Genomic DNA, 25,472 nt, shown 5'->3' with positions numbered 1-25,472 from the left:
CCAGTCGTAAAGGGCCGGGAGTGTATGAGGATCGTCGTAAAACCATCCGCGGAATAAATTCGGCGGATATAAAACGGTCCGGACCGCTTTTCTCCTGAGCGAGTCATCTTTTTCCTGGAGGAGGCTGCCGGAGTCGCCGAATAAACGATTATGGCGCCCTGATAAGTCGACGTACGTCCCAACAACGTCGGATCGGAGGAAGGGACGGGAATGAATGGATATGAGCCCCATAGAAATGACAACGACGTCGAAAATAAACCGATTTCGGGAGAAAGTTGAGGAGAGGATCGACAAGAATCATTTCTACGTCGTGATTCTTGAAAATAAATCACGAAAAATAAGATTAGAAGGCCCTAAACAGATTAAACAAGACGAAACCAACAGACACTAGTTAGTTAATACGAACTGCAACATAAAAACAGACTAAAACGTTATAAAATTAATTATTGGTGGCTTTGTTAAGATTAATATTGATATTCCTCTAAAGAATCTGAAAGAATTGATTCAAATCAAAAAGAAACAATTCAGACAACTAAATTGACACATTAATGTAAAAAATCTTCTGAAGAAAATGAGTTAATTTAGTCGATAACTTTCTACAAAAAGAAACACTACTAGATTTACCGATCAATAGTAATTGTAAGGTTTGAATGTTTATTGGTTGTAGGTTTTATTCTAGTCTAGAAATTTGAAAATTTTGATTTTTTACTCCAAGTTACAACTGTTCATTAAAAGCGATATTTTTTTTAATATTTTTTTTATATTTTCAATTTTTTAAACATAGTAAAAATCAAATTTTGTTATAGCTTTACTTTGTTACAATAGAAGAATGTATAGGGAAGTCTCATAGCAAATTTCAAGTAAATCGGTTCTGTAGAACTTGAGATATCAAGTCAATCGTCCCAGAAAAAGTAGTTTTAGTCGTAGATTTGTTACATGTCATCCTCTTACGGGCATATTCTTAAATGGTTAAGCTTTAGAAACACAAATTTATCGACTAGAATGCTCTCTTAACTAAAATATATTCAATATTAATAAATATAATCTATTCAGAGTTATTTTGTACATACGTCATCTAAATTTGTTACGTCAAATCGTCGCAATGTTGCCACATCAACTCTGAGTTTTAGTTCAGTTGGGCTCTCATATACAACAACATTCTAATCTAAATAAAATAATTGAACAAAAATGTTTTCAGATATAGTTTATTTTAACATTATAGTACATTTGAAAACTACAGTTAATTTTACAGTCACAGTAGTTTATAGGTTAGAGTTATAACCGTATCACTATTGCTTTCAAGAATTTTGCATACGTCTGACAACCGTATGTCTTTGACAGGCTCATTCATTTACGTGTTCAAACTAATCGAACAGCATTGTGTCTCTTTTTAACTAGAATACAATGAAAAGGAAAATATTGTGAAAATATGCGGCAGGCAATACATTAAACATCTTGATGATGTATGTGCAAAAAAAATCTTTCAATAGACTATATATTATTTTCATGTGAATATATAAAATATATCGTCTCTGTGTATGGTAACATGTGTTTAACAACTTGTTGTCTGATATAATATTTCAATATAATATATCAAGTATCATAGATATATGAAGATTTAGCATTAAGATATGTTAGATACATGAGGTCAAAATGATGCTGATTTCGACTATGTTGAAATCAAATAAAAATCAGACTCTTATCAAAAACTTGGATGGAGACTTGGACTTGGTATTAAGATCTGAAATCAGTAAACTGAAAGGAGTAGGTGTTTGTGTGTATTCTAAATATTCAGTGTATCCTTCACAATACTTGCAAGATGTGTCCAAGCTTTGTCATGCAACAGGATGATTGTGTGTCTGTTATTAGCCATCGCTGGTCTTTGGGTTCTTAACAATGACACTTTGACATTTTCCGTCCTTCTGTGCCTTTCTCGTCGTATGTAGACTGTTGATTTATTAAGCTGCCTGAAAGTTCGTTGATAGTTTCAGCCATATTTTCATACAATAAGTATTTCATTCTTTTATGTTGGAACTTTTTGTTTGTCATTGACATACTCATCTCCACTTGAGAATGATTGAAACCAAATGGACAATGCCGGTGCAATGTTGAGAGTTCCATGAATAGCTTCAGTATACATTGAATAATTCTATAATGTTAAATGAAAAATAAATGTTATATTATGAAGGGGGATGTCGGAACCATCAAATTTAACAGTTAGCTTAAGTTATTTAACAATTGTTGAGTAGTTACTAGTAGATATCGCTGATCAATATACACACAAACTCCTAATACATATCGCATTTTACGTATAATACGCAACAATGTTTCTTTATATATGTAGTACTAGTTCTCAAGTTTGTCAAGCTCTCACTGTTTGTCTTTTCCTTCTACTAAGTATTGGAAATCTTAGAAGAAAAGAAGATGAATGAAATCAGTAGAGTAGTTTTCAAATTATGATATGACCAAGGGAAATAGAGATTCATTTTTATATGAATATATAGATAACACGATGTATGTATTTGTATGTTAACCTTAATGGCACCTCCAATAAAACCAATTAAACTAACCGTATGAATGGACGAACGTTCATGTCGACGTAATGCATTTAATCACTGAACCTCGCTAATAACCAACGTGATTCACCACTATTTATACCGAATATTATTCGCGAATTAAAAATAGAATCCTTGCAACTGTTATGATGTCACCATCCCGCCGCAAACTGCGACCACCAAGCCACGACAGCGCTCGAAGACTGCCACCGAATCTGTCCCGCAGTCTTTCACCATCGTTTATTACCGTTTTCAGTCGCCGCTTAAACAGTGGCATCATGCCCCTTTGAGTAAGACAACCTCGAACCGTATAAAAAGCGCGAAATGGCCACCATATGCTTCCGACCGCCTCCCCTCCCCCCGAACAAGAAGTCGATGCTGGGCAACGGCGCGGGTCGCTGTCACAAGAAGGGCGCCCTGCTCTCCTCCACCTACCTGAGCTTTCTCGACCCCTCCGAGGACGTGGAGGCCATCGAGATGACCACGTTCAAGACGAAGAAGTGCCGCAAGGTGTCGCATACGAACTCGTTGAATCGCGGGCGGGAGGGACGCGGCATGCTGACCAGGAGCCATTCGGAGGGACACCTGGAGGAGAAGGGTCTCGACGGCGAGGAACGACAGCTGTCCGTCAGCCGATACATGAGGGTGCTCAGCGGAAGCTGGAAGAACCTACTAAACCGTAAGTTGCGTGCTTGTGACCGTGTTTTTCGCCGCTTTATCTGGCTCAGAATCACTTAAGTTATGAAGAGAAAGCCTTTAAAATTAATTCCCAATCCTTGTTTTGCGTCGTATTTGAGAATTTAAAGATAAATTTGTTCTCTTATTTCTTGTGCCCTGAATATTTTTATTTAAGTGTTATATATCCAGTTTCGTTAGTCCCGTAATATTTATATTCAGAATATAAAATAACTAAAATTAAATTTTACAGAACCAATACCTTTGGTTTTACCAACAAAATAATAGGTCGACTGAAAAGTCCGCGGCCTACCATAGTAAAACATCTTTTTTTGGCAAAATTAATTTCTTTTATTCAACATAATTCCCTTCAAGGGTGATACACTGATTATAGCGACCTTCCAACTTTTCGATACCATTTTTGTAGTACGCTTTGTCCTTTGCTTCAAAATTGGCCTCAGTTTCGACGATCACCTCCTCATTCGACGAACATTTCTTCCCAGCGAGCATTCTTTTCAGATCTGAGAACAGGAAATAGTCGCTAGGGGCAAATCTGGAGAATACGGTGAATGAGGAAGCAATTCGAAGCCCAATTCATGGATTTTTGCCCATGTGACTTGTGAGACGGTGCGTTGTGATTGATGCTTGGAGAAGCAGTACTTTCTTTTTATTGAAATGCGGCCGTTTTTCGGCGATTTCGTCCTTTAAACGGTCCAATAACGCTATGTTATAGGCGCTATTGATGGTCCTTTCTTTTTCAAGGTAGTCAATGAAAATTATTCCATGCGCATCCCAAAATACAGACGCCAAAACCTTGACAGCCGACTGTTGCGTTTTCCCACGCTTTGGAGCGTGTTCATCGTGTGCAGTCCTCTCGGATGTGTCAGGCCGGGGACTTTTCAATTGACCTGTTGTATGTATCAAATCATAACGCACATATGCATACACCTGGTACATTATTGAAGACAAGAATTAGCTCCATGTCACACTTCCTCACTTTTAGAACTATTGTTCGTACAACTACGCGATGTCCTGCGAAACATCGACAATCTCAGTGAAGCAGGACGAAGCAATTACCCGTCGGATCTGTTAGAAACTTCGCCACTTACCGTAATAGTTTTAAGCTTTGTTTTTTTTCTCGTTCTTCTGCGATAAACTGGCGCAGATATCGGCGTTTCCGACAGCGACGGCTATTAATTTTCGTACGTGATCGTTCTGATGGTCTTTTTCCTGTTTTTTTTCCCGTCGATAATGCCGCTGGAAATGTCGACGGTTCAAGGTCGTCGCTAATGAGTCTTGCGGAGACTTTTCATTCATTAAGTCTTCGACGGACGAGGTTAATATCCTGTTCCCATTATTATTGTAAATTTTACGTATATATTATACGTATTTTTCGTGTTTCGAGCATTTCATTGATACATTATGACATCTAGTTAACCTAACAGCGACGATTTCGTCGTATATTTTTAAATGACTCATCTACGGTCGCTGATATCATTCTTCTGTTAAGTATTAGGTAAGAACAACAGAAAAACAAGCGTTTACTATTGATTCGGGAGAGGATAATGGTAATGGCGTGATTGTTTTTTGTTGATCCTTTCGAAAAACGATGCGTTTCATTGAAACAAGGATAGTACAATGGCGGGAAATGATTTAATCGATCACAATGGCCTGACCAATACCCACTTAGCTTAGAAAACGGATTGAATCGATATATAATTTAAATTATGTCATTATTGTAGTAAATCATCGGCCATTTGAAGACCATACTGAGTGTCTACAACTTTTGCCTCCATATTCGCCAGGCATAACTCGGTGTGAGTCTTTCTACTCTCAAAATCTAAAAGAAAACCTTGAGAGATAATCGTTTTGCAAGCATGGATGAGCCGTGAAAGCGATCTGCTGAAAGAGCACGAAGCTTTCCCAAAAAAACGATTCCCAGAGATGTTTTGGAGGTTGGAAGAAGCCATAAATGCATATAATGACTTATAAGTACTTCTTTGAAAGGGATGCCTTTATTGTTAAAATTCTCGTTACTTTCTGAACTCGTATGGCATATATATTACAAGTAGTTTAATAATATCCTTAATATTGTTCTTAGAGTTCATATAAGATTTCATCATAGACATAGAAGAATTAGAATAGATTTGATTGGAATCTGAGGGGTGTACTCCCACTGGTGTACTCTACCTAGTGTTAAAACACCATTTTTTGTCTCTTTAATCTCTGAGAAGTCTACTGCTGTCAAGTTTGTCACAAGTTGTTTCTTCCATAAATCTTTGTGGATGTCCTTATTTATAATATACCATGGGGCGTTAACAATGTTGCGAAGAACTTCGTCTAAATAAGTTTTTCTGCAATCCCATAACTAATGACGAAAGTCTTGGTGATGTGGGAGCCAGCAGTAATAAACATCCAAACTGAGGGTGTAAAAATAGATGAAGTAACTGCATTTAAGTATTTGAGTATAGAAATCGAAAGCAGTCAGGACATGGAAGTGAAAACCATGAATTTGTACTCCACTGGAAATGGCAAATTCGCCAAAAAAAAGGAAATATCAACCAAATCTAAAAGGAATGTATACAAAGCAATTTATAGACCAACCTCAGCTTTCGCTTGTGACAGGTGGGCAGTTGAAATGATATACCTCAGCAAAGTCAGAGGTGTAACAAAGATGGTCAGGATGAGACGTAAAGTGATAAGAAAAGACCTCAATGTTGAATCATTGGAAGAATACAGAGAAAGGAGACAACTTAGTTAATGGGGACACTTACAGCGAATGGAAGACGCAAGAAAAGAGAATATCGAAATCAATGACTAGAAGGAAAAAAGTCAAGAATGTTTCAAAGAAATACTTTAGAAGAAAGTGAGTAGCCAGTAAGTGGAGAGATAGGAGAGTATACAGTAATCTAGACCACCAAGTGATACTAAAGTGTGATTGATCATTATTATCGACAATTTTGACGTAATTAACAAAAGACGACCCTGTACAATACTTAACAATATTGTTTATCATATAATGTTGTAATATATACTAGACGAAGTTTCGAATCCAATGCCAATGGTTTTTTTTTTCTCGCCTGACGTTTTTATCTAGTTTAGGCGTCGGTTTTTTTTTCACGGCATGTCATTTTTCGCCAAACACATGACGCCACATGGCACCCGGCCTCCTCGATTCCCACTGGCGAAGCTGGTGGCATTCGACGTTATTTTCCTATGCGAATCGGTACGACTTTAAGAATCGATTTCTCACGCTCCAATATTTCGGGTCTAGGAATCGCTTCCGTCGAGAAAACCATTCGAAATTCGGGACCATCTCGGTAGCGATAAGCTTAAATCTATCGTCTGTGGGTAGGATAAGTGTTCCACATGGCCCGGAGGTGATATATAGGTGGAGATGTTCGGTACGTACGTCTTGAACGTTTCAAATTTAGAACTCAACTACTAGGGAACTCTGAAGTGATCGTATTGGCAGTCCTGGTTCCGGAACTTCTATAATTTCGTCTGAAATAAAGTTGGTATCTTGAAATAGTGCATGAGAAAAAATTTGTTGGTACCTGGCCACTTTATAAAAGTTATTTCTTTAATTCTTGTATTGTATTTTATTTTAATGACTTGTATCTTCCCTATTTTTGTAGTTTTTAAGTTTTTATTTTTTTTATAATTATTAATATGTAAATGATTCGAAATGAAATACCAGTAAAAAATAAGAAAAATCCAACTATATATGAACAAAAAGTGCCGAAATGATTTCATACAATTATAAAATACTCAAAATATGTGTATTTTGGGGCGAAGGAAACTAAAATTCATATTAAATTTCTGTAGAATTGATCATTTTTAAGTAATGTGACTATTTTTGAAAATATATTTTTCGTTCTATAAGCCAAAATATAAAGGTTGTATAAAAATTATTATACCACCATTCGAATCAGCGTAAAATTATTTTTTTTATCTCTGAGGTAAGGGTCTCTTTAAATATATGTATTTTGGAATGAATGAATCGAAAACCATGTTAATTGCTATAGAATTTGTATGTATATATATATATATATATATATATATATATATATATATATATATATATATATATATATTGTGCTAAGTTATTTCTGGTACATATAAGAACTAGAGTGCTACTAATCAGACAACATTCTGTCTCTTTTTAACTACAAATTGTCGCAAGCAATATACTAAACATCTTGACGACGTATGTACAAAAACCTTTGAATAGACTATATATATACATATATATATATATATATATATATATATATATATATATTATTTAAGATCAACAAATAGTGAATGCGGATTACTATTCTGAGTTGTTGTGTTGTGGTCGACAAAAATCGTGTATGGATGCAAACGACGTAGTATGGCCACTCGAGGCGTCATCATCTTTCATGGCAACGCCAGGCCACACCCAGCAGTTTTGACAAAGAATAAATTGGAATAAATGCGCTGGGAAACCCTCGAGCACCCTTCTTATAGCCCTGACTGGTCATCTTGTGATTATATTTTGTTTGTACCATCGAAATAATTATTTGGAGGCAAAAAAAATGAAAGTAATGAGGCAGTAGAGAGGTATGTGCGCAATTGGCCTCAGACTTTTTATGGGGCAAGAAAAATTTGGAATTTTGAATTCCAAATCGGTAGCAAAACTGTGTAGAGCTCAGAGGTGGCTACATAAAAAATGTTAAATGTTTAGTTTGTGTTGATCAATAAATTTATTTTGGCCGGCTTGGTGGCGCAGCGGTAAAAGCGATAGGACGTGGGTTCGAATCCTGCTGGGGCATAGTCGTAAATTTATATTTGTGATTGTTTAAAATTTATGATTGCCCTAGGCAAGAGTGTAAAATCCGACAAGGAAAATGATCCCAGTCACGCCAGTAACCAGGCTGGGTAAGACCGGATGTCTTCAGGGATGATTTCTAAAGTCACTCATATATATATATATATATATATATATATATATATATATATATATATATATATATATATATATATATATATATATATATATATATATATATATAGTAAAAAATACAAGACTTTTTTCTCTTGCTGTATTTTTATTATCTATTTTTCTGATGTTGGAAAAGATGCAGTACGATACGATTTTTCTCAAATTTGATTGTAATTATTTTGTTCATGAATTGCGACAAGACCCGGTGCCAGCAAACATGTTAACTTCATGAATATGTTAAAGAACTAGAGGCCTGAATCTCGATAAATCCTCTTATGTAGACATCCTGAGATCTGAATAACTCACTCATCAGTAGTACTACGGAGTAAAGCTCCCATCATTCGTAACGAAATATAGCGGAGTTGCCGGGGTTCTTAGTATGCAGTACCGTCCGAGTACCACTGGGTGTTTCGAGGAATACAAAGTCGAGGGAACGGTTTTTTTTTCGAGAAATTATATTTTCCGAGATCGTAATCCAGCAGAGTCGCTTTTCGGCCTCATAAATGAAAAACCCGTATATCAGCGCCTCACATTTACATGAGAATATCGGGCTATCTTTACGGTTAATCTCCGAGCAGTTTGGGTATAAATTTCCCAATATCTATTGTCGAAATATCAGTGGTATGTCCGTTATAACACCTACGTTAAGACGGCCCTCATGGACAAATGGTCTTTGGTTAATACACTATGCTCTATGGTCTATCGTAAAGTGGTACTTGTTCATTGATTGTTTTTGAACAAAGTTGACTCTTCTAATTGGATGTAATAAAAGTTAAACCATTTAGTATTTTTGATCATAACATAAGGCTATTTTGGTACCCAAAAATTGTCAAAGCTTGAGATAGAAATTGATATATGTTCAAAAAAATTGTATTCCGTATTCTCTGACCACAATTTTGAGGTTAGGGTTGTGAAGTAGTTTCCAACGACTGAATTAAAAGGAGTTCAATGAGAATAAGATAAGAACGATGAATAACACCTTGGCTTGTCTAAGGAGGAAGCAACTTCCTGGATCAAAATTACAGACAGCAGTATAATATTCTTAGGCATTATAAACTGATCTGTGAATCAGCACGCTACGTCTTTGTTTTCTTTCCTTTGGGACCACAAATAAGAAATTACATTTTTTTTGTATAGTATACAGATAAGTAATTATGGTTTTTCTTTAAATATCTTTATCTATATTTCTTGATTCATGGCTTACTTTAATGCTTTTTACGATTTTTTTTCTAAATTAGATATTTAAAGGTTATATAATATATGCAGCATTGGAAATTCTGTAGCATTAACTGACTAACAATAAGTTTGTGGTTATTAATTATTCATCATCAATGTTATCAGTATTTATCAGACTACAGGGAAATGAACAACATTTAGTGTATGATTGGCTGATCATATACTAGATCTTGTTCACTTCCCTATAGAATGTATTTAACCCTTTTTTTATATAGTCTGTTCAAAGTTTTTTTGTACATACGTCATCAAGATGTTTAATGTATTGCCTGTCGCAATTTATAAATTTGTTTCAGAATCAGACAATATTTTCCTTTTCATTTTATTCTAGTTAAAAAGAGACGCAATGCTATCTGATTAGTTCGAACACGTGAGCCTGTCAAAGTCGTCCGGCTGTCAGACGTATGCAAAATTCTTGAAAGCAATAGTGATAAGAAGTTATAACTCTAACCTATAAGCTACTATAGCTGTATAATTAACTGTAGTTTTTAAATATGCTATAATGGTAAAATAAACTATATTTGATAACATTTTGGTTCAATTGTATTTAGATTCGAATTTTTTTGTATATCAAAGCCCAACTGAACTAAAACTCAGAGTTGATGCGGCAACATTGCGACGTTTTGACGTAACAAATTTAGATGACGTATGTAGAAAGTAACTTTGAATAGACTATATATACTAATTTATATATTCTTGCGATTTAAGTGATTGAAAAACGACTTTTTTTACCTTGTATAATATAAGTTCATGGCTAAAACCCGATAAATGGAGAAATTTTTTTAAACATTTTTATTTTATTTATACCACTTTTAACTGCCGAACTATATTCTTGGGCAACCGTTTAAGACCCACCAAAAATTTACGAAAATATCGACGGGCCAGCATCTGTTTGTATTTGTTAAAGAATCTGAAACAGAACAGCTCTTATCTTTCGCTAAATATTTAATTTCAACCCAAACGAAAATATACACACAGGACCGACCGAGCCTAACGCAATAGTTCCCTTCCCCCCTCTCGTCGCACGACGGCATCGCCAGGTTCCAGCGTTTCGTTTCATTTATCCGAGTCTGTGATGTCTGCTGGAGCCTGGAGGAAATGGATATTCTTCAGGTCTTGTTCTGGGACTTCTTAGACGATTTCTTAGGGATTTTCTATGGCTGACGATTTGGAGGATCTAGTCCCATTCTTTACTGAATCTGATGAGTCAGATTATGATATTTTCATTGATTAGTCTTTACAGATAATGTGTCATGTTTGTTAAGGAATAGAACTATTTAAGTGTTGTGACTTATTTTTGCTTTCACTTGTTTGAACTTATGTTATAATAGATGATTGATAGTATTTTCGTTTTTTTATTAATATGGAATTAGTTAAATTTCGTTTAAATTTAGGAGACCAATTTGAATTATGTGCTCAAATAAAACTATACATTTATTTTAATTTTAAACTGTCTTTTGAGGAGGTTCATTATCCATTTATTTAGAATATTGATGAGTGAGCTATACTTATTGAGCATAAATATTCGACTAAACCTTCCAGAGACACGGTGAGGGAAACTATGAGATGTTGTTCTACCCCAACTCTATATGAGAAGGGGACTTGGATTACATGTCTGCTGGAGCCATATTTTTTTGTGGCAAATACTGATCTCGCGCCCAAAACTTAGATAATATAGATGGGAATCTGTCGTCGTGTGTATTAATCGTGAAAAGGTTTAAATATGTTTTGCTACCAGAGAATGAATATGGATACCGGGAAATCATTTCAGTAAATACTGGGAAAATACATAAAAATACTGTATAATTTTACAATTTTTGTATACCATAGATATTTTTTTATATCAATTATATCTTAGATTAGATATGCTTAATACAATCTTAATTTACAAATTAATTTATTACTACAGTTCCGTTGTACTTGTATTAAAACACAAGCAAGGCGAGCACGGGATTAATATATCAGTATGTATTTCCCAAATTAACATAAAACTAATCTACTTAAACCAAAGTTAAAAGTAGACATAAAACACTAAACAACTTGGTGTGGTTTGGTACAATATTGTATGATTCTAACGCGAATTTACAAATTGCGATATACAAATCATCTGGATGACATATGTACAAAAAAATTATATAGTTTATTTAGAGTTATATAAAGCCAAATGTGGAAGATCATTGTTAATATGCATATAATATTCAATATAATCATATTGAAGGACTTATTGTTTAACTCTATCTTTGTTAAACAATGATCTTCCACATTTGGCTTTATAACAGTCTAAGATGCAAACTACGAACCTATTAGGTCTTATGTATGTAAGCTTCTTTTGGATACAGGATACCTTGGATCGTAATGCATTCTGTTCGAACCATTACACGCGAAGTTCTAAGAAATACTGCTGCCACAGAAAATGTTTAAACATTCCAGGAAATACTTGAGAATGTACGTAATCGCTAAAATGTTCAAAATCCCAATATTTTGTCAATGAAATAAACGTAAATAGGTTTACCGAAGCATTATAATATTTTTTATAATATTTTCGTTTCTTTTTGTTTTTTTTAAATTAATTGCGTTAAATTTGTCATTCATTTTGCTTTTATGGTATGGTCGCAAAATAGTACTAAAACTGTTTCACATGCGCCCGTTTCGGATCTCCTTCTATATTCTCTATATTTTCTAATTTACCCTGGCTTGTTACATCGGCTGGAGCTATTTTTCTGGCGAAAACTGGCCTGGTTCTGGTACCATATGCTCGGGTATTGACGAATTTGGTGCTTAGAGAAAGAGAAAAAAACTACGTTCAAAACTTATTTATCTTGTGGTATTCAAGGTGTCGAGTAGGCCGTGTACAAGGTTTGGCTTTGCCCACTGTACGCCTTTTTGTTCGTTGTTTGCGATTTTTTTCCCGCTGTATGGGTTATTGTTATTACTTCGAGTTTCGCTAATTGTGTACCGATATTTATCTAACACTATATCGAGACTAAACGGGTCGTAAGAGATATAATTAAACTATGTTTGGCTTCGAGTTATCTATACTATTATTTTGTCTTTGGTGGGTTTTACTAGAAACGTTGATCAACGAGTTTGATAAATATTTAAAGGATTTTACAACTTCTGACGTAATTTATGTTATATCGTATCGTATATAGTCTATTCAAAGTTTTTTTTGTACATCCGCCATCAAGATGCTTAATGTATTGCCTGTCGCAATTTGTAAATTCGCTTTAGAGTCAGACAATATTTTCCTTCTCATTTTATTCTAGTTGAAAAGAGACACAATGCTATCTGATTAGTTCGAACACGTAACGAATGAGCCTGTCAGAGTCGTTCGGTTGTCAGAGGTATGCAAAATTCTTGAAAGCAATAGTAGTAAGAGGTTATAACACTAAGCTATTTTTATTTTGCGATTCTTTTGATTGTTTTAGACACAAAAATCATTTAAAAGTAATGAAATTGGGATATTTACACAATACAATCATACTGACAATGATTGAATGAAAAGAAACGTCATACAATTGACAGGTGATGCGCGTATACTCTGTTGCTACTTTACGGAAAAAAGTTAATGCTACTTTACAAAAATACGAGTACTGTCCCTAATAATTTGGCCACCTACACTGTATATTAGCTTGTTTGGTTGCAGGTAAATTAAATATGCACTGATTTATATATATGATACTGATAATATATATATATATATATATATATATTTATATTTTTATGTTTAAGAAATATATTTAATTTTTTTTGATAAAATATCGATATATCGGCCAAAAATATCGATATTTTTTCGGCATCCCTACTTTACTGCACCCCTGGTTTTTATTTCTTTCATTTTTGGGTAAGGTTCTACTTGTTTAACTGTAAACATACTGACTAACGTGTAGAAGTTAAGAGTTGCTTCGATAACATTTTACAGAGTCCCTTGTGTCAGACTTCGTCGAAAACAACACTTAATAACAATTAAATCAACACTATGATTCATTCTAACTAATTGAACTGTTAAATACCATGATAATCATGACTAAAGTGACGTCCATTATAATATTTTTGTTTCTTTTTGTTGCAGGTAAGTCCCCCTGCAATACCAAGTGATCCTCCATGCTGGAGACCGTTAATCCAACAAAACGGACGTCCGTTAGTGACCTGAAACCCGAAAATATCATCTGGGGCGTCGTTGGATAACATATCGACGACAAATACCGCCGTGTGCGGGTAACTTTAAGCGTCCGACGACGCTTAAACGCCCACGGGACGCCGGCGGCGCGCACGGGCGCCAAAATTTTTAAACCTTTAGCGGCGTGAAAGTGTATAATAAATTAATTATTATTGTTGTTTAAGCGAGGCAGGTTTTTTCCGCGTCGCGGCCGCTATTAATCGATAGTAGTAACAATCCCACGCGCGTTTCGATATCTCCTAGACCGGCTTCCTGTTTGGAGTGGCGCCAAAACTAGTTACGTTTTGACGGAAAATCGTTTTTTTTTTCTCCTTCGCTCGTGTCTCGTAACGGCACTTTTACGAAACTGCGAGGAATACGAGAGATTCTCCTTACTTTTTCTAAAAGGTCGCCTGTCGACGGAAGTACAGAGTCCATTATTAATAGATCGACTTGGAATGGTCTTTGAGAACTGAGGAAAAAACTGTCGCAAGATGCCGCAATTTTTTTTTTTTTTGGTCTTCGGTGATGTTACTCCTCACTTCTTGGGTGTTCCGACGACTTTCTAACAGTGATCTCGATGTCATAAATAATTAATAAATAAACCGTTAGCTGCTGGTTTTATGGGTTCTTTTTGGCCTGGAATTTAGAAAAAAATCATAGAGTCCAAGCCGTTCTAGCAGGTCAATTGAAAAGTCCCCTACCATAGGATCATCTACCATAGTAAAACACATTTTTTGGCAAAATTAGTTTTTTTTATTCAACATAATTCCCATCAAGGATGATATACTGATTATAGCGACCCTCCAACTTGTCGATGCCATTTTTATAGTACGATTTGTCCTTTGCTTCAAAATAGGCCTCAGTTTCGGCGATCACCTCTTCATTCGACGAAAATTTCTTCCCAGCTAGCATTCTTTTGAAATCTGAGAACAGGAAATAGTCGCTGGGGGCCAGATCTGGAGAATACGATGGATGAGGAAGGAATTCGAAGCCCAATTCATGGATTTTTGACACGGTGCATTGTCTTGGTGAAGCAGCACTTTCTTTTTCTTCAAATGCGGCGATTTCGTCCTAAAAACGGTCCAATAATGCCATGTAATAGTCGCTGTTGATGGTCCTCCTTTTTGAAGGTAGTCAATGAAAATTATTCCATGGGCATTTCCACGGTTCATCGCGTGCAGTCCACTCGTATGACTGTCGATTGAACTTCGGAGTGAAATGATGGAGCCACGTTTCATCCATTGTCACATATCGACGCAAAAACTCGGGTTTATTACGCTTGATCATCTTCAAACACTACCCCGAATTATCAACTCGTCGTTATTTTTGGTCAAAAGTAAGCTCGCGCGGCACCCACTTTGCAGGCCTTTCTCATACCTAAAATATTCGTGAATGATATGATGTTCACATTCAGAATTCATGTGATATCTTTAAAGTGTCTGCTAGTTCATTCAGTTTCAATTTACGGCCAATCAAAATCATTTTGTGGATTTTTTAAATGTTTTCGTCGCTAACAATCTGTTTTGGGCGTCCCCTGTGGTCACCGTCTTCGGTGCTCATTTCACTACGTCTAAACTTGGCATACCAATCAATATATGATTTTCCTGGGGTAGTGTCTGGAAACTCGGCATCAAGATAAGTTTTTGCTTTAACTGTATTTTTTCCCTTCAAAAAGCAATATTTTATCAACACGCGAAATTACTTTTTATCTATTTTTTCACAATAACAAAAGTTGCTTCACTCAAAATGCTATAATTCACAAACTAATGATCCGACAGCTATCAAATTTATACACGCATCTTTTGAGAGTTAGGCCTAACTTAAAAACATATGGATTTAATGCTAGTAGCGCCATCTATGTGTCAGACCGGTGACTTTTCATTTGACTCAATGTGGAATGGAAACTGTCAAATTCACCAATGTTGTTACGGAGATATTTCGAGGATTTCTTCAAGAACCCAACAAAAATGAAATTACCCTACTGGTATTTTCATCGAGAAGCATTGCGTTGTTTCAGATTAATTTTGTTTTTTCCATCTCTTTCATTTTGCCATTATTCAAATTTTGTGTCTGTTACTCACTATTGCTGGTCTTTTTCGCAATAGTATGTCATTCAGTCCGCTCAATTCATGTCGTTAGATATCTATAGTGGCGGTTTCATTCGGATTTAGCCTACACTTTGCTGATACCACCACGTACACAGCCAGACTTTATGGCCCTGAATATTCCGCTTCGGTGTCGATGTGGATGGTTCTTCTTGAATAATTCATGACTTTTTGTACTCACTTTTCAACACCAGTCACGGTACACCTTAGAAAACTGTTCTTTTTGCATGGAGATTTCGGTAAATTCCTGTGGTAACCACTTTTCCCTCCTCCTGAGAGTTTGAGATTGGTTTTCGTCCCAATGAACACTGCAACCTATTGTCTTCGAACTGTTTTCATTCTTCAAACTGTTTTTTGTAATTGACATCGAAATCACCATATTTAAATCGTTGTCATGGAAATCGACAAGTGGTATATGATGGACCAGCTCTTAAAGTATTTGATGGGCTTCGACAGTATGTTTCTTCAACGGACACACAATAATTCCGAATGGACAGTTGTTATTTTATATAGGAAACCATCAAAATCATCTATTTTAAGGTTTAACAACTGTTTATAATTAATAATCCGTGTTTGCACCCATGTTGTTATAGAGATATTTCGAGGATTTCTTCAAGAACCCAACAAAAATGAAATTACCCTACTATAATATTGTTTCCAGTATTGGTAATAAAGTATTTTTGGTATTTTCATCGACAAGCATTGCGATGTTTCAGGTCAATTTTGTTTTTCCATCTCTTTCATTTTACCATTAATCAAATTTGGAAAAAAATCCAATACTGTAACTGATCTCATAGAGTTGATGATAGCTAAATTTATTTAAAAAGTTCAAAGGGTCTATTAAATACTATTTGATGACGTATTTACAGCTCCTTGTGACCTCTTCCTGTGTTTCCGACACAGTAAAGGTTTGATGAAAATTGTCTATTCGGGTCTATTTTTAATATATATGAATTCATATCAACTCAATATTAAGCAAATTCTTGCAGTGTGGTTGATTCCCGTTGGAAGATTGCCAAGAGAGGCGGGCCTGTCGTCATTCTTTATACGTAATATCCTCCAGTCTGATTGCGACTAGTTCGTCGTTAAACTACCAAGGTAATTAGAAGGAAGTTATTCGGTTTTGAGGCTGTTATGTCGTCTATTTAGGACCGCGTCTCAACCAGAACTCCAGCAGGACGTTTACACCATGTAAAGAACGCCAAGAACGTTGGTAACTTAACAAACTTTAACAGGGCCAGACAAAAATGTATAACGTATTATTCTAGATTTTCATAAGTTATAACTTTTTTTAAGTAATACCAAGGCTATACATTAATTTTACAGTATTTACAACAGAGTGGTGTTAGTGTATCTTTTACAGTATACTTTTGTACTTACGGGCTTCACTTTTCAGTATTTGTCATTTCGTCGAAGTTTTGAACAAGATCATCTCTGCGTTGAAAATGTCTGAATTTGTACCGAGTAAAGCTTATTGCAACCATGCTTCGTCGATTTGAACTTGTGAATGCTGGTTTTGATGTCTTAAAAGTGGTGATTTTCACACCAAAAAAACTTGAAGACGAGGATTTGAAGGCTTTAATTGAGGAAACAATCAATGGGATTCGCTATCGACTACAATTGATGCGTCGTGCGACCATACTATTCTTCAGCATGACGAGGTCCGACCACGTGTTACGAAACCGGTGAAAATATACTTGGAGACACTAAAATGGGAAGTGGTACCCCACCCGCCGTATTCTCCAGACCTTGCTCCTTCTGATTACTACTTTTTCCGACATATGAATCATGATTTGTGTGAGCAGCGCATCACTCATGAAGATACCGAAAAATTGATGGATTACATGCCTCTTTCGAGATGTAATCTGTAAATTTCATGAAAGACGGGGAAAAGTAACGGCTATCGATACATAATAGTTAGGAAGTGGCGATTGATGAACGATACTGAGTGTTTAAATGTATTCTAACATGAACCGAAGCCCTATGTCTGGACGTCCCACTCGTAATACCATTTAATCTTAACATAAACACACAGTCTTGTTCTTTTAATACACCGAGCCGAAACAGTTGCGCGATATAACAACTTCCTTCTACCTTTTTTTCTACCTACCTTTGTCTGGTTTTTTTTTATTAATTACATCTTACATTCGATATGCTTAGTACAATCTTTTAGTGCGAAATCTTTGATCATTTCGTGTATATATTTGATTCCAAGGTCATGGTGCAGCTCTTCGTTGGTTACGTAGCGCTAAGCATTGGTAATTAGTCTTAAGACTTAGATTTTAGGTCAAGTTGAGAGTATCTTCCGACTACCAGTACAATTGCTTAACTTTAAGTCTAATCTGCTTTACTTTTTGTCTGATATGATGTTTCCAATTTAACCTACCATGGAGAAGTATTCCGAGGTATTTAGCTTATTCTGCTTGAAGAATACCACCTCATTCCTTTAAAATTAATTCACATTCTTTATATATTAAAATAAATGATAACGACGCTATACACCGTCGCAGACGCCTTGTTTAAAAAAGAGATCGATATATACAGACCACGGACTGGCGAACAAACAATAAAAAAAGGGGAAACATCCAAATGCTCTTAAGTTTTATCGATTCCATAAAAATCAAACAGTTTACGTAAAACCGTATACGTATTCGAGATCTTTGATAAATACGCGTCTTGAACTGTTTATTGTCATTGGCCGCGCTTATAAAAGATCGCCTTTAATGGGTGATAATTTCGTGTAACTGTGTATCCCGTTTAATGGTATTTACAGTCGTACAATGCTGTCCTTTCTTCGTCTTTCGAGATTAAATTTTAGACCGCTGGATGGGACGGTTTTTAGTGCTGTTTGTCTCCTTTATTGTATACTCCGATTCGTCATTGTTAATATTTATTTGAAGACTATAACAATTTGCACTTTGCAGGCATAAAAATAAACAAGTATCCGTGTAAATAATTGTTGGACAGCCTAAACCAACTGTTGAATTCGATGATTCTAGCGTTCCTCTATATAAAATACGAGGGTTACTATTTATATTTCGGCAATAGGAAATATATTTTTATTGTTTTTCAAAGTACTCACCACAATGATCGATATCATTTTGCATTCCGAATGAGGTATCTTCAAAACGTGATTTTTGAACCAATAGCTTCTTCGGGCTGTGAAAATCGTTGACCACGCAATCTATTCTTCACGGATGGGAACAAAAAGAAGTCATTGGGTGGCAAATCAGGGCTGTACGGCGGATGACCCATCAATTCGATGTTTTGAATGCTCAGTCTCTTCTTTGAGAGCTCGCATTGTCATGATGAAGAACAATCCGGCGTCTTTTGTTTGTGTACCAATCAGTATTTACTGTTCTACGATCCTCTAGAAACACTGTTGCAATATGACCAGTTTTCCCGAAGAAACAGGCCACCATTTTCTTTGAAGTGCTTCGTGCGCGATCGACTTTTGTTGTATTTGGTTCATCTTGGAACACCCATACAGTCGACTGGTGCTTACTTTCGGCCTCATACGAATATATCCATGAATTTCTTAAGCATTTATTTGCACCAATCGACACGAACCATTTTTGAGCGATTGTCAAATTGTGTGGGATCCAACGAGAACATAACTTTCGCACAGCTAAGTGTTCATGTAAAATTGCATATATGCCGGTGGAACTAATGCTGAGGGATACCTCAATCTATGTTAGATTTGCTAGTTGTACCCCACAGTTCAATACCATAGGTCCAAGTATTGACTTATACAGCAAAACAGCAGAAGAAGCAAACAGAATTGTGGGAAATCTTTCTCTCCAATTTGCGGATTGAGGAATCACATCGTATCAGTTGAGGAATCGACGTTTTCCAAACACTTATAACGGCGGAGATCCAAAACGTGGCAAAATAGCAACTAAGCACATTGGCTCAAAATGTCACTTCGAATAGATTCAACAGTGCTTTCTCATTGCCAAAGCAACATCGTTCTTTCGATACGATATCTCCATGTTGCCAGAAATAAGTGAAAATGTGATGGAAAATGACGGATGCATATATATATATATATATATATATATATATATATATATATATATATGTATATATCCCTTTTTTTAATAAATTTTTAATAAATGCACGATCGGAATATATCCAAGTACCCAATACCAGTGAACCTCCACTACAGTTTCGCGGACATAGAGAAGGAAGAGGCGAAGAAACTGGTTCGGTTCTATAATTAGCCTGATGGCATTTCCCCCCTGGTTCTGCTGGAGTTTTCGCGAAGGACTGCGACGCGACCGAGACGCAGAGAGGGGGGGCGACAAGCGGTCGTACTAGACCAGTTATTGAAAGTATTTTAATTCGCGATACCGATGATTGGTTTTATTTGGACTGATAAAGGAGACCTGTTGGTCATCGTGGACCGACTGGTTCTGGTCTTCGAACGTCGGCCCGAGAGGGAAAAAAGCCGTTGGTCGTTTTGCGTTCAGCGCGACGTCGACTGATCGTTATTAGTTGGTAATTTGTTCTCGATTTCTTTCGATGTCGATAAAAACACCCAGAAAGAGTTGGGCCGGTACGCAGCTCCCCATCTATGGGGATTCGGGAAATGCAATTAGGGCGGTTCTTGTTGAAGATACTTGATTGTTATTGGGTTACTTTTAATGTATAGGATGTACAAATAAGTCTCCGCCATTTGTTTATCAGGAATTACCCGAGAGGTAAAAAATAAGTACCATTTCCGTTCAAATAATTGCAAGCTAATGAACATCAGAGGGATTGTTGAGAATTTTACGTTGAATAGTATGGTATAGTTTTTAACTTATCACGTAAACTATATTTCCGAAAAATGAGTGGACATATATCTTAAAAATGATAAATTCTAAAGCAGTTTGACATGAATGTTTGTTTACTTGGCGCCTCGCCCCCTCCCCCCCCATACATGTATATTCAAACTTTTATCTGTGTCCAAGAGATACAAAATTCTTGCAATTTTTTCATGATATTTATCTGAGAGGTACATTTTTTTAACAATGTGAAAATGTGCGATTTTCTGTGATTTGTAATTATTTTGCAGTCATTTCCGTTCAACTAATCTAATGAATGATACGTTGATGGTAATCCAATGGTACTAAAATGTTTTTCAAAAACTAAGTGGATTTTTGTTTATGTACATATCTTATTGAATGCATGGTATGTAAAAGACCATCAAGTCTATTTACTTTACTGCCAGCACTCACATTTAACTGATTGGCAAGCACATTAAGATGCACTTATTCTTTTTTGAAGTACTCAAATATTAACACTTTGAATTATACACTTTATGGGTTTTAGAGGGATAACATCCTGGGCCAAGATCATTGGCATCCCCCACCAGGATGAATTAACAATAAACTACAATTATTATTGTTAACCTAATCAATTAAGTTAATCAACTACATATATAAATTTTTGAAAGAACTCGGTTTACAGATGAAAATAAACAGAGCTCAGGAAAATACATGTTTTGTTTGAATTAAAATACAAATTACAAAATGCTATATCGCATATGTTTAAAATATAAACTACTAGTGTATTTGAAATATAAAAATAATATATAGTATTTTCAGTATTTTTTTATTTAAAATGGAAAATACAAATTACAAAATACAGTCAGGTGTTAATCTAGCCGTTAATCAATCAGTAATTGACGAATTGCCATTCATAAGTACTAGGAACCTCTGTTAGATTACATGTTCAAGTAAGTTTAAGCTTTTTTTGCTTTTATTATTTAGGGCACCGAATAACTCTTAATTCAATTTTTAATATCCGTGCTTTGTTTTGAATATTGCCCAAACCCATCTACTCGTAAACCGGTCAAAATTAATATATATATATATATATATATATATATATATATATATATATATATATATATATATATATATATATATATATATATATATATATATTGATTTGTGTGATGCACTCTTACCTAGGACAGTCACAAACATAAATTTACGACCATGCCCCAGCAGGATTCGAACCCGCGGCTATCGCAACAGTAGGAGGACCGTGCTGTCGCCTTTACCACTGCGGCACCAAGCCGCCAAATTAATATTATTCGCCAGACTTACCTCCCCTAGACTTCTGAGTGTAGAAGTGTAGGAATATTAACAATTGTAGAAGTACTATGTTCACTGATGCAAGTATATTGATGTTCAGGGAGATTATATTGAATAAAACTTATTTGTATTGTATTTACCAGTTGACAAAACGTGTGTTTTTTTTTCAAATTGTTTTTAACGGTGTACTTTTATTTTTCAGTTGGCGGCATGTCTAGGCCGCCCAAGCCAGCCGCCACCGCCAAGAAAGTGGCCCCACCGGCCGTACCGCACGAATTCCGACATTCGGGAAGCTCCTTCGGCAGCGCTGGCTACGGCAGCTCCGAGGACGGCAGCGGGGGATATCTGGCCCCTAACGAGCAATCTGGAGTACCCAGAGGTCAGTATCGGACGTCGTCCTTAACTTGCATCATTAATAACGCCCGAACCGAGTTACATCGTCCATCAGAAACGTTCCTGGCGCTGACGTCAGGACGTTCCAAGTGGCCGGGAGCGCGTCGATGGACTTTCCGATAGTTTGAAAGTCGAATCGATCATTTTTCTCGACCAGGACTCGATTGGGTTCAGGAAAAAATGCAACGACATCGAACAATCCATCAATCCTCGATTTTATGACGGTATTTCTAGTCTGGAAATTTGAAAAACCTCTTTTTATTCACATATTTTCAAAGCTTAAGCCTTTTAAAGCGATTCTAATGACGCGGCATCCAAGAACCACACTTTAAACGCGTTTTTCTTGAACTACTTTCTTTGGAGGAGGTTGACATAACAGGTCAATTAAATAGTCCCCCGCCTGACACATAGATGGCCCTACTAAAATTAAATCCATATGTTTTTTAGTTAGCCCTAGTCCTCAAAAGATGCGTATATAAATTTGACAGCTGTTGGATTATTAGTTTGTGAATTATAGCATTTTGAGTGAAGCAACTGTTGTTATTGTGAAAAAAATTAAGAGATTCGCAACAAGACATGAGCAAAGGCTTCACTCCCATGTAAACACTGAACTGAACTAGGACTCAGACTAAAGAGAACCAAACCGTGTTAATTTGTGTAGTTGTATAGTGAAGTGCACCAAAAAAACAAAACAGTAAAAACACTAAGAGGACAAATTGTCTTCCTAGATAAGTACTTGGTTTTGGATCACTACTGGTAATAAATTATTAGTAAATTAAAAAAATAAGTATAAAACATAGAGCGGTTTAGATTCCGAATCGCAATTATATCTTCAAAAATGATTTAAATCCTGAAAAATCCTCTTAATGTTCAAGGCTTAATCTTTGAAAATACGAGAAAAAGAACGATTTTTCATATATCTACACTAGAATAACCCCTTTAGTGAACGGATCTTTAATTAACACATCGGGCTCACTGACGACGTCGTAACTACGTCTCTTTGTCGACTGTTTTGACGATTCTTGGCGTCCTCCGATTTGTCTTCGTCCCCGGCGGCTTCGCGGCCTCTTGTTCGGTCGCCCGTGTTACATTTAGTCCCGACACGAAGGGGAGACTAATTCGGGACGCCGATCCAGTGCCATCTGTTGGCTTTACCGGCTAGAGATTGTTGATACAAGCTAAAGAAACACTCGGGATGACGAGGCGTTTAAATAAACGAAGGCGGAGTTTTCTTGTTGTGATTTTGGTGTCGGACAGTAATCTGTCTGAAATCCATGCAGGTATTTTTGGAATAAATATCATTCCTACCACTTATTGGTGTTGGTAAGTTATGTTTAGTGTCCGTTTTCTCTTTCTCCGTATATTTTTTACTGCTTTATGCCTCCTTTCCATTTACTCTTCCTCTGATTGAATATTAATGTCTTATTATTCCATGGGGTTGTACTAAAACATCAAACCAACGTCGAAACATTGCAATATTGCCGCATCAACTCTGAGTTTTAGCTCATTTTGGCTTTGACATACAAGAAAATTCTAATCTAAATAAAATAATTGAACAAAAATGTTATGGGATATACTTTATTTTAACGTTATAGTACATCTAATACATATATTATAGAAGGACTTGAAATTACAATTAAGAACACGGGTATAATAGATTGTAGGTTACATTTGTTATATTGAATTATTTTCCACACCACCCATGAGGTAGAGTTTCTAGGCGCATTTTTTATGTAGTGGTATCCCCCTGGAGGCCTAATCCACCTAATTAACAATTGTATATCTTAGAAACGTATTTTACTTTCATTCGAGACCATATTTACCTTTTTACGTTTAGTTCTTGTTTCCTTCGATGGTGTGTTTACTTGTCAAGTCATCTTGGTATCACTGTATGTTTTATTTCTTCCGCTACTATCTATGTACACCATTCTTCATAAAATTAATCACTGAATTCTGTCTGTTGCATTTACCATATCTACAGAACAGTTAGTTTTCATTCTCTCCTCATACGTTCTAACCTAATGTTCATGTTTAATTTTGAACAATTACAATCATATCTGTGCACAGAAATCTTTCACGCCCTACAGTACCAATTTCATTTGCATAACTTTAGTTGTTTCCACTCTCATCACTCTGTCTCAGGAATTTCCAGCCTTGCACAGCATTGTCACATATCACTAATCGAATGCTATTATAACTTTTACCTTTTTCCATCAATTTTTGTTGTCTTTACACTTTTTTTGTTACTGTCTTGCCAAGAGTGTCACAATGAACCATTTTGAAATAGTTTCATCAAGGTACAAAAATTCAAATAGTTCTTCCTTGGTCTTATTTTATGCTTTTAAAAATTGAATTTTTAAGGCAATGTCTTGGAAATTCCATGAAATCTCTGCGAGGGTTATCTTTACACCATTTAAACCCTATGCCCTGTAAGAATGTATGAAAGGATGCCTTACATCCCTCAAAAAGCTACGTGTCCCTGATTCTTTTTTGTATACTTTCCAGACAGACAATTTTCTCTAAAATAATTTTATTAAATTATGTTTATATCGATAAAATAATTTGTGTACTTACTGTTCTTCTACATTTCGTATATTTGGTCTCGAAATGGTCAAGTTAAGTCAAGTCAAAGTTACCCACTTTGTATGTAGACGGGCTTTCTTTGGTGAATCTAACGTATTATTGTTCATTTTGTAAGTGATGTTATTCACAGTACCTACACTAATATTTAGCGCGGCAACAACCCGCTAAAAACATTTTCAATAAAATTGTAGGCTCTTATATTATTTAATATGTAATATTTTGAATAATAACTATAAACTGTTGTGACTATATAATTAACTGCAGTTTTCAGATATACCATAATGTTTAAATAAATTATATTTGATAACATTTTTGTTCAATTATTTTATTTAGATTAGAATGTTCTTGTATGTCAAAGCCAAACTGAACCAAAACTCGGAGTTGATGCGGCAACATTGCAGTGCATCGACGTCACAAATATGGTTGCAGACGCAAATAAGGTTGCTAAATCATAGCATTGTAGAAGAAATACAGCTACTGGAAAACACGCAGGAAACCAGAAGATTGAAGCGTACCAAACCACGCGAACTTCTTTAGTGTATAAGTGCATTCTTATACGCGAAATACTTATTGATGTATTAATCCCGTACTTGCCCTGCTTGTGTATTAATGCAAGTATAACAGAACAGTAAATTAAGATTGTACTAAGCGTCTCTAATGTAAGATGTAATTAATTTCAAAAAAACTTGGCATAATAATTAACACAATTAT

General features: G+C 35.7%; 1 protein-coding gene and 1 long non-coding RNA gene across 11 annotated transcripts in view; one reads left to right on the top strand and one right to left on the bottom strand.

Moving 5' to 3' along the window:
* Window positions 1–25,472, top strand: part of ckn (CRK like proto-oncogene, adaptor protein) — a 295,091-nt gene that overhangs the window by 246,721 nt on the left and 22,898 nt on the right. For 6 of the 10 annotated variants that reach the window (XM_076415883.1, XM_076415880.1, XM_076415879.1 and 3 more), the window contains exon 2: window positions 21,988–22,164. In XM_076415883.1, coding sequence (XP_076271998.1) covers window positions 21,996–22,164 — 169 coding nt within the window. In that variant the 5' untranslated portion in view covers window positions 21,988–21,995. Of the gene's footprint in view, window positions 1–2,811; window positions 3,235–6,547; window positions 6,635–21,987; window positions 22,165–25,472 lie in introns of those variants that run through there. The other 4 variants (XM_076415875.1, XM_076415877.1, XM_076415874.1 and 1 more) reach the window with 2 other exon arrangements.
* Window positions 23,880–24,135, bottom strand: LOC143203645 (uncharacterized). Its single transcript, XR_013007391.1, has 2 exons — window positions 24,002–24,135; window positions 23,880–23,942 (listed from the first exon to the last, which is right to left on the bottom strand). It is a non-coding gene; the product is annotated as an uncharacterized LOC143203645 (long non-coding RNA).

This window comes from Rhynchophorus ferrugineus, unplaced genomic scaffold (genome assembly GCF_030347505.1).
Source record: "Rhynchophorus ferrugineus isolate W39M unplaced genomic scaffold, kcgeb_rfMv2 rfM10, whole genome shotgun sequence".
NCBI classification, from domain to species: domain Eukaryota; kingdom Metazoa; phylum Arthropoda; class Insecta; order Coleoptera; family Curculionidae; genus Rhynchophorus; species Rhynchophorus ferrugineus.
Note: the sequence above shows the minus strand (reverse complement) of the source record. Positions and strands in the feature narration are given on the sequence as shown.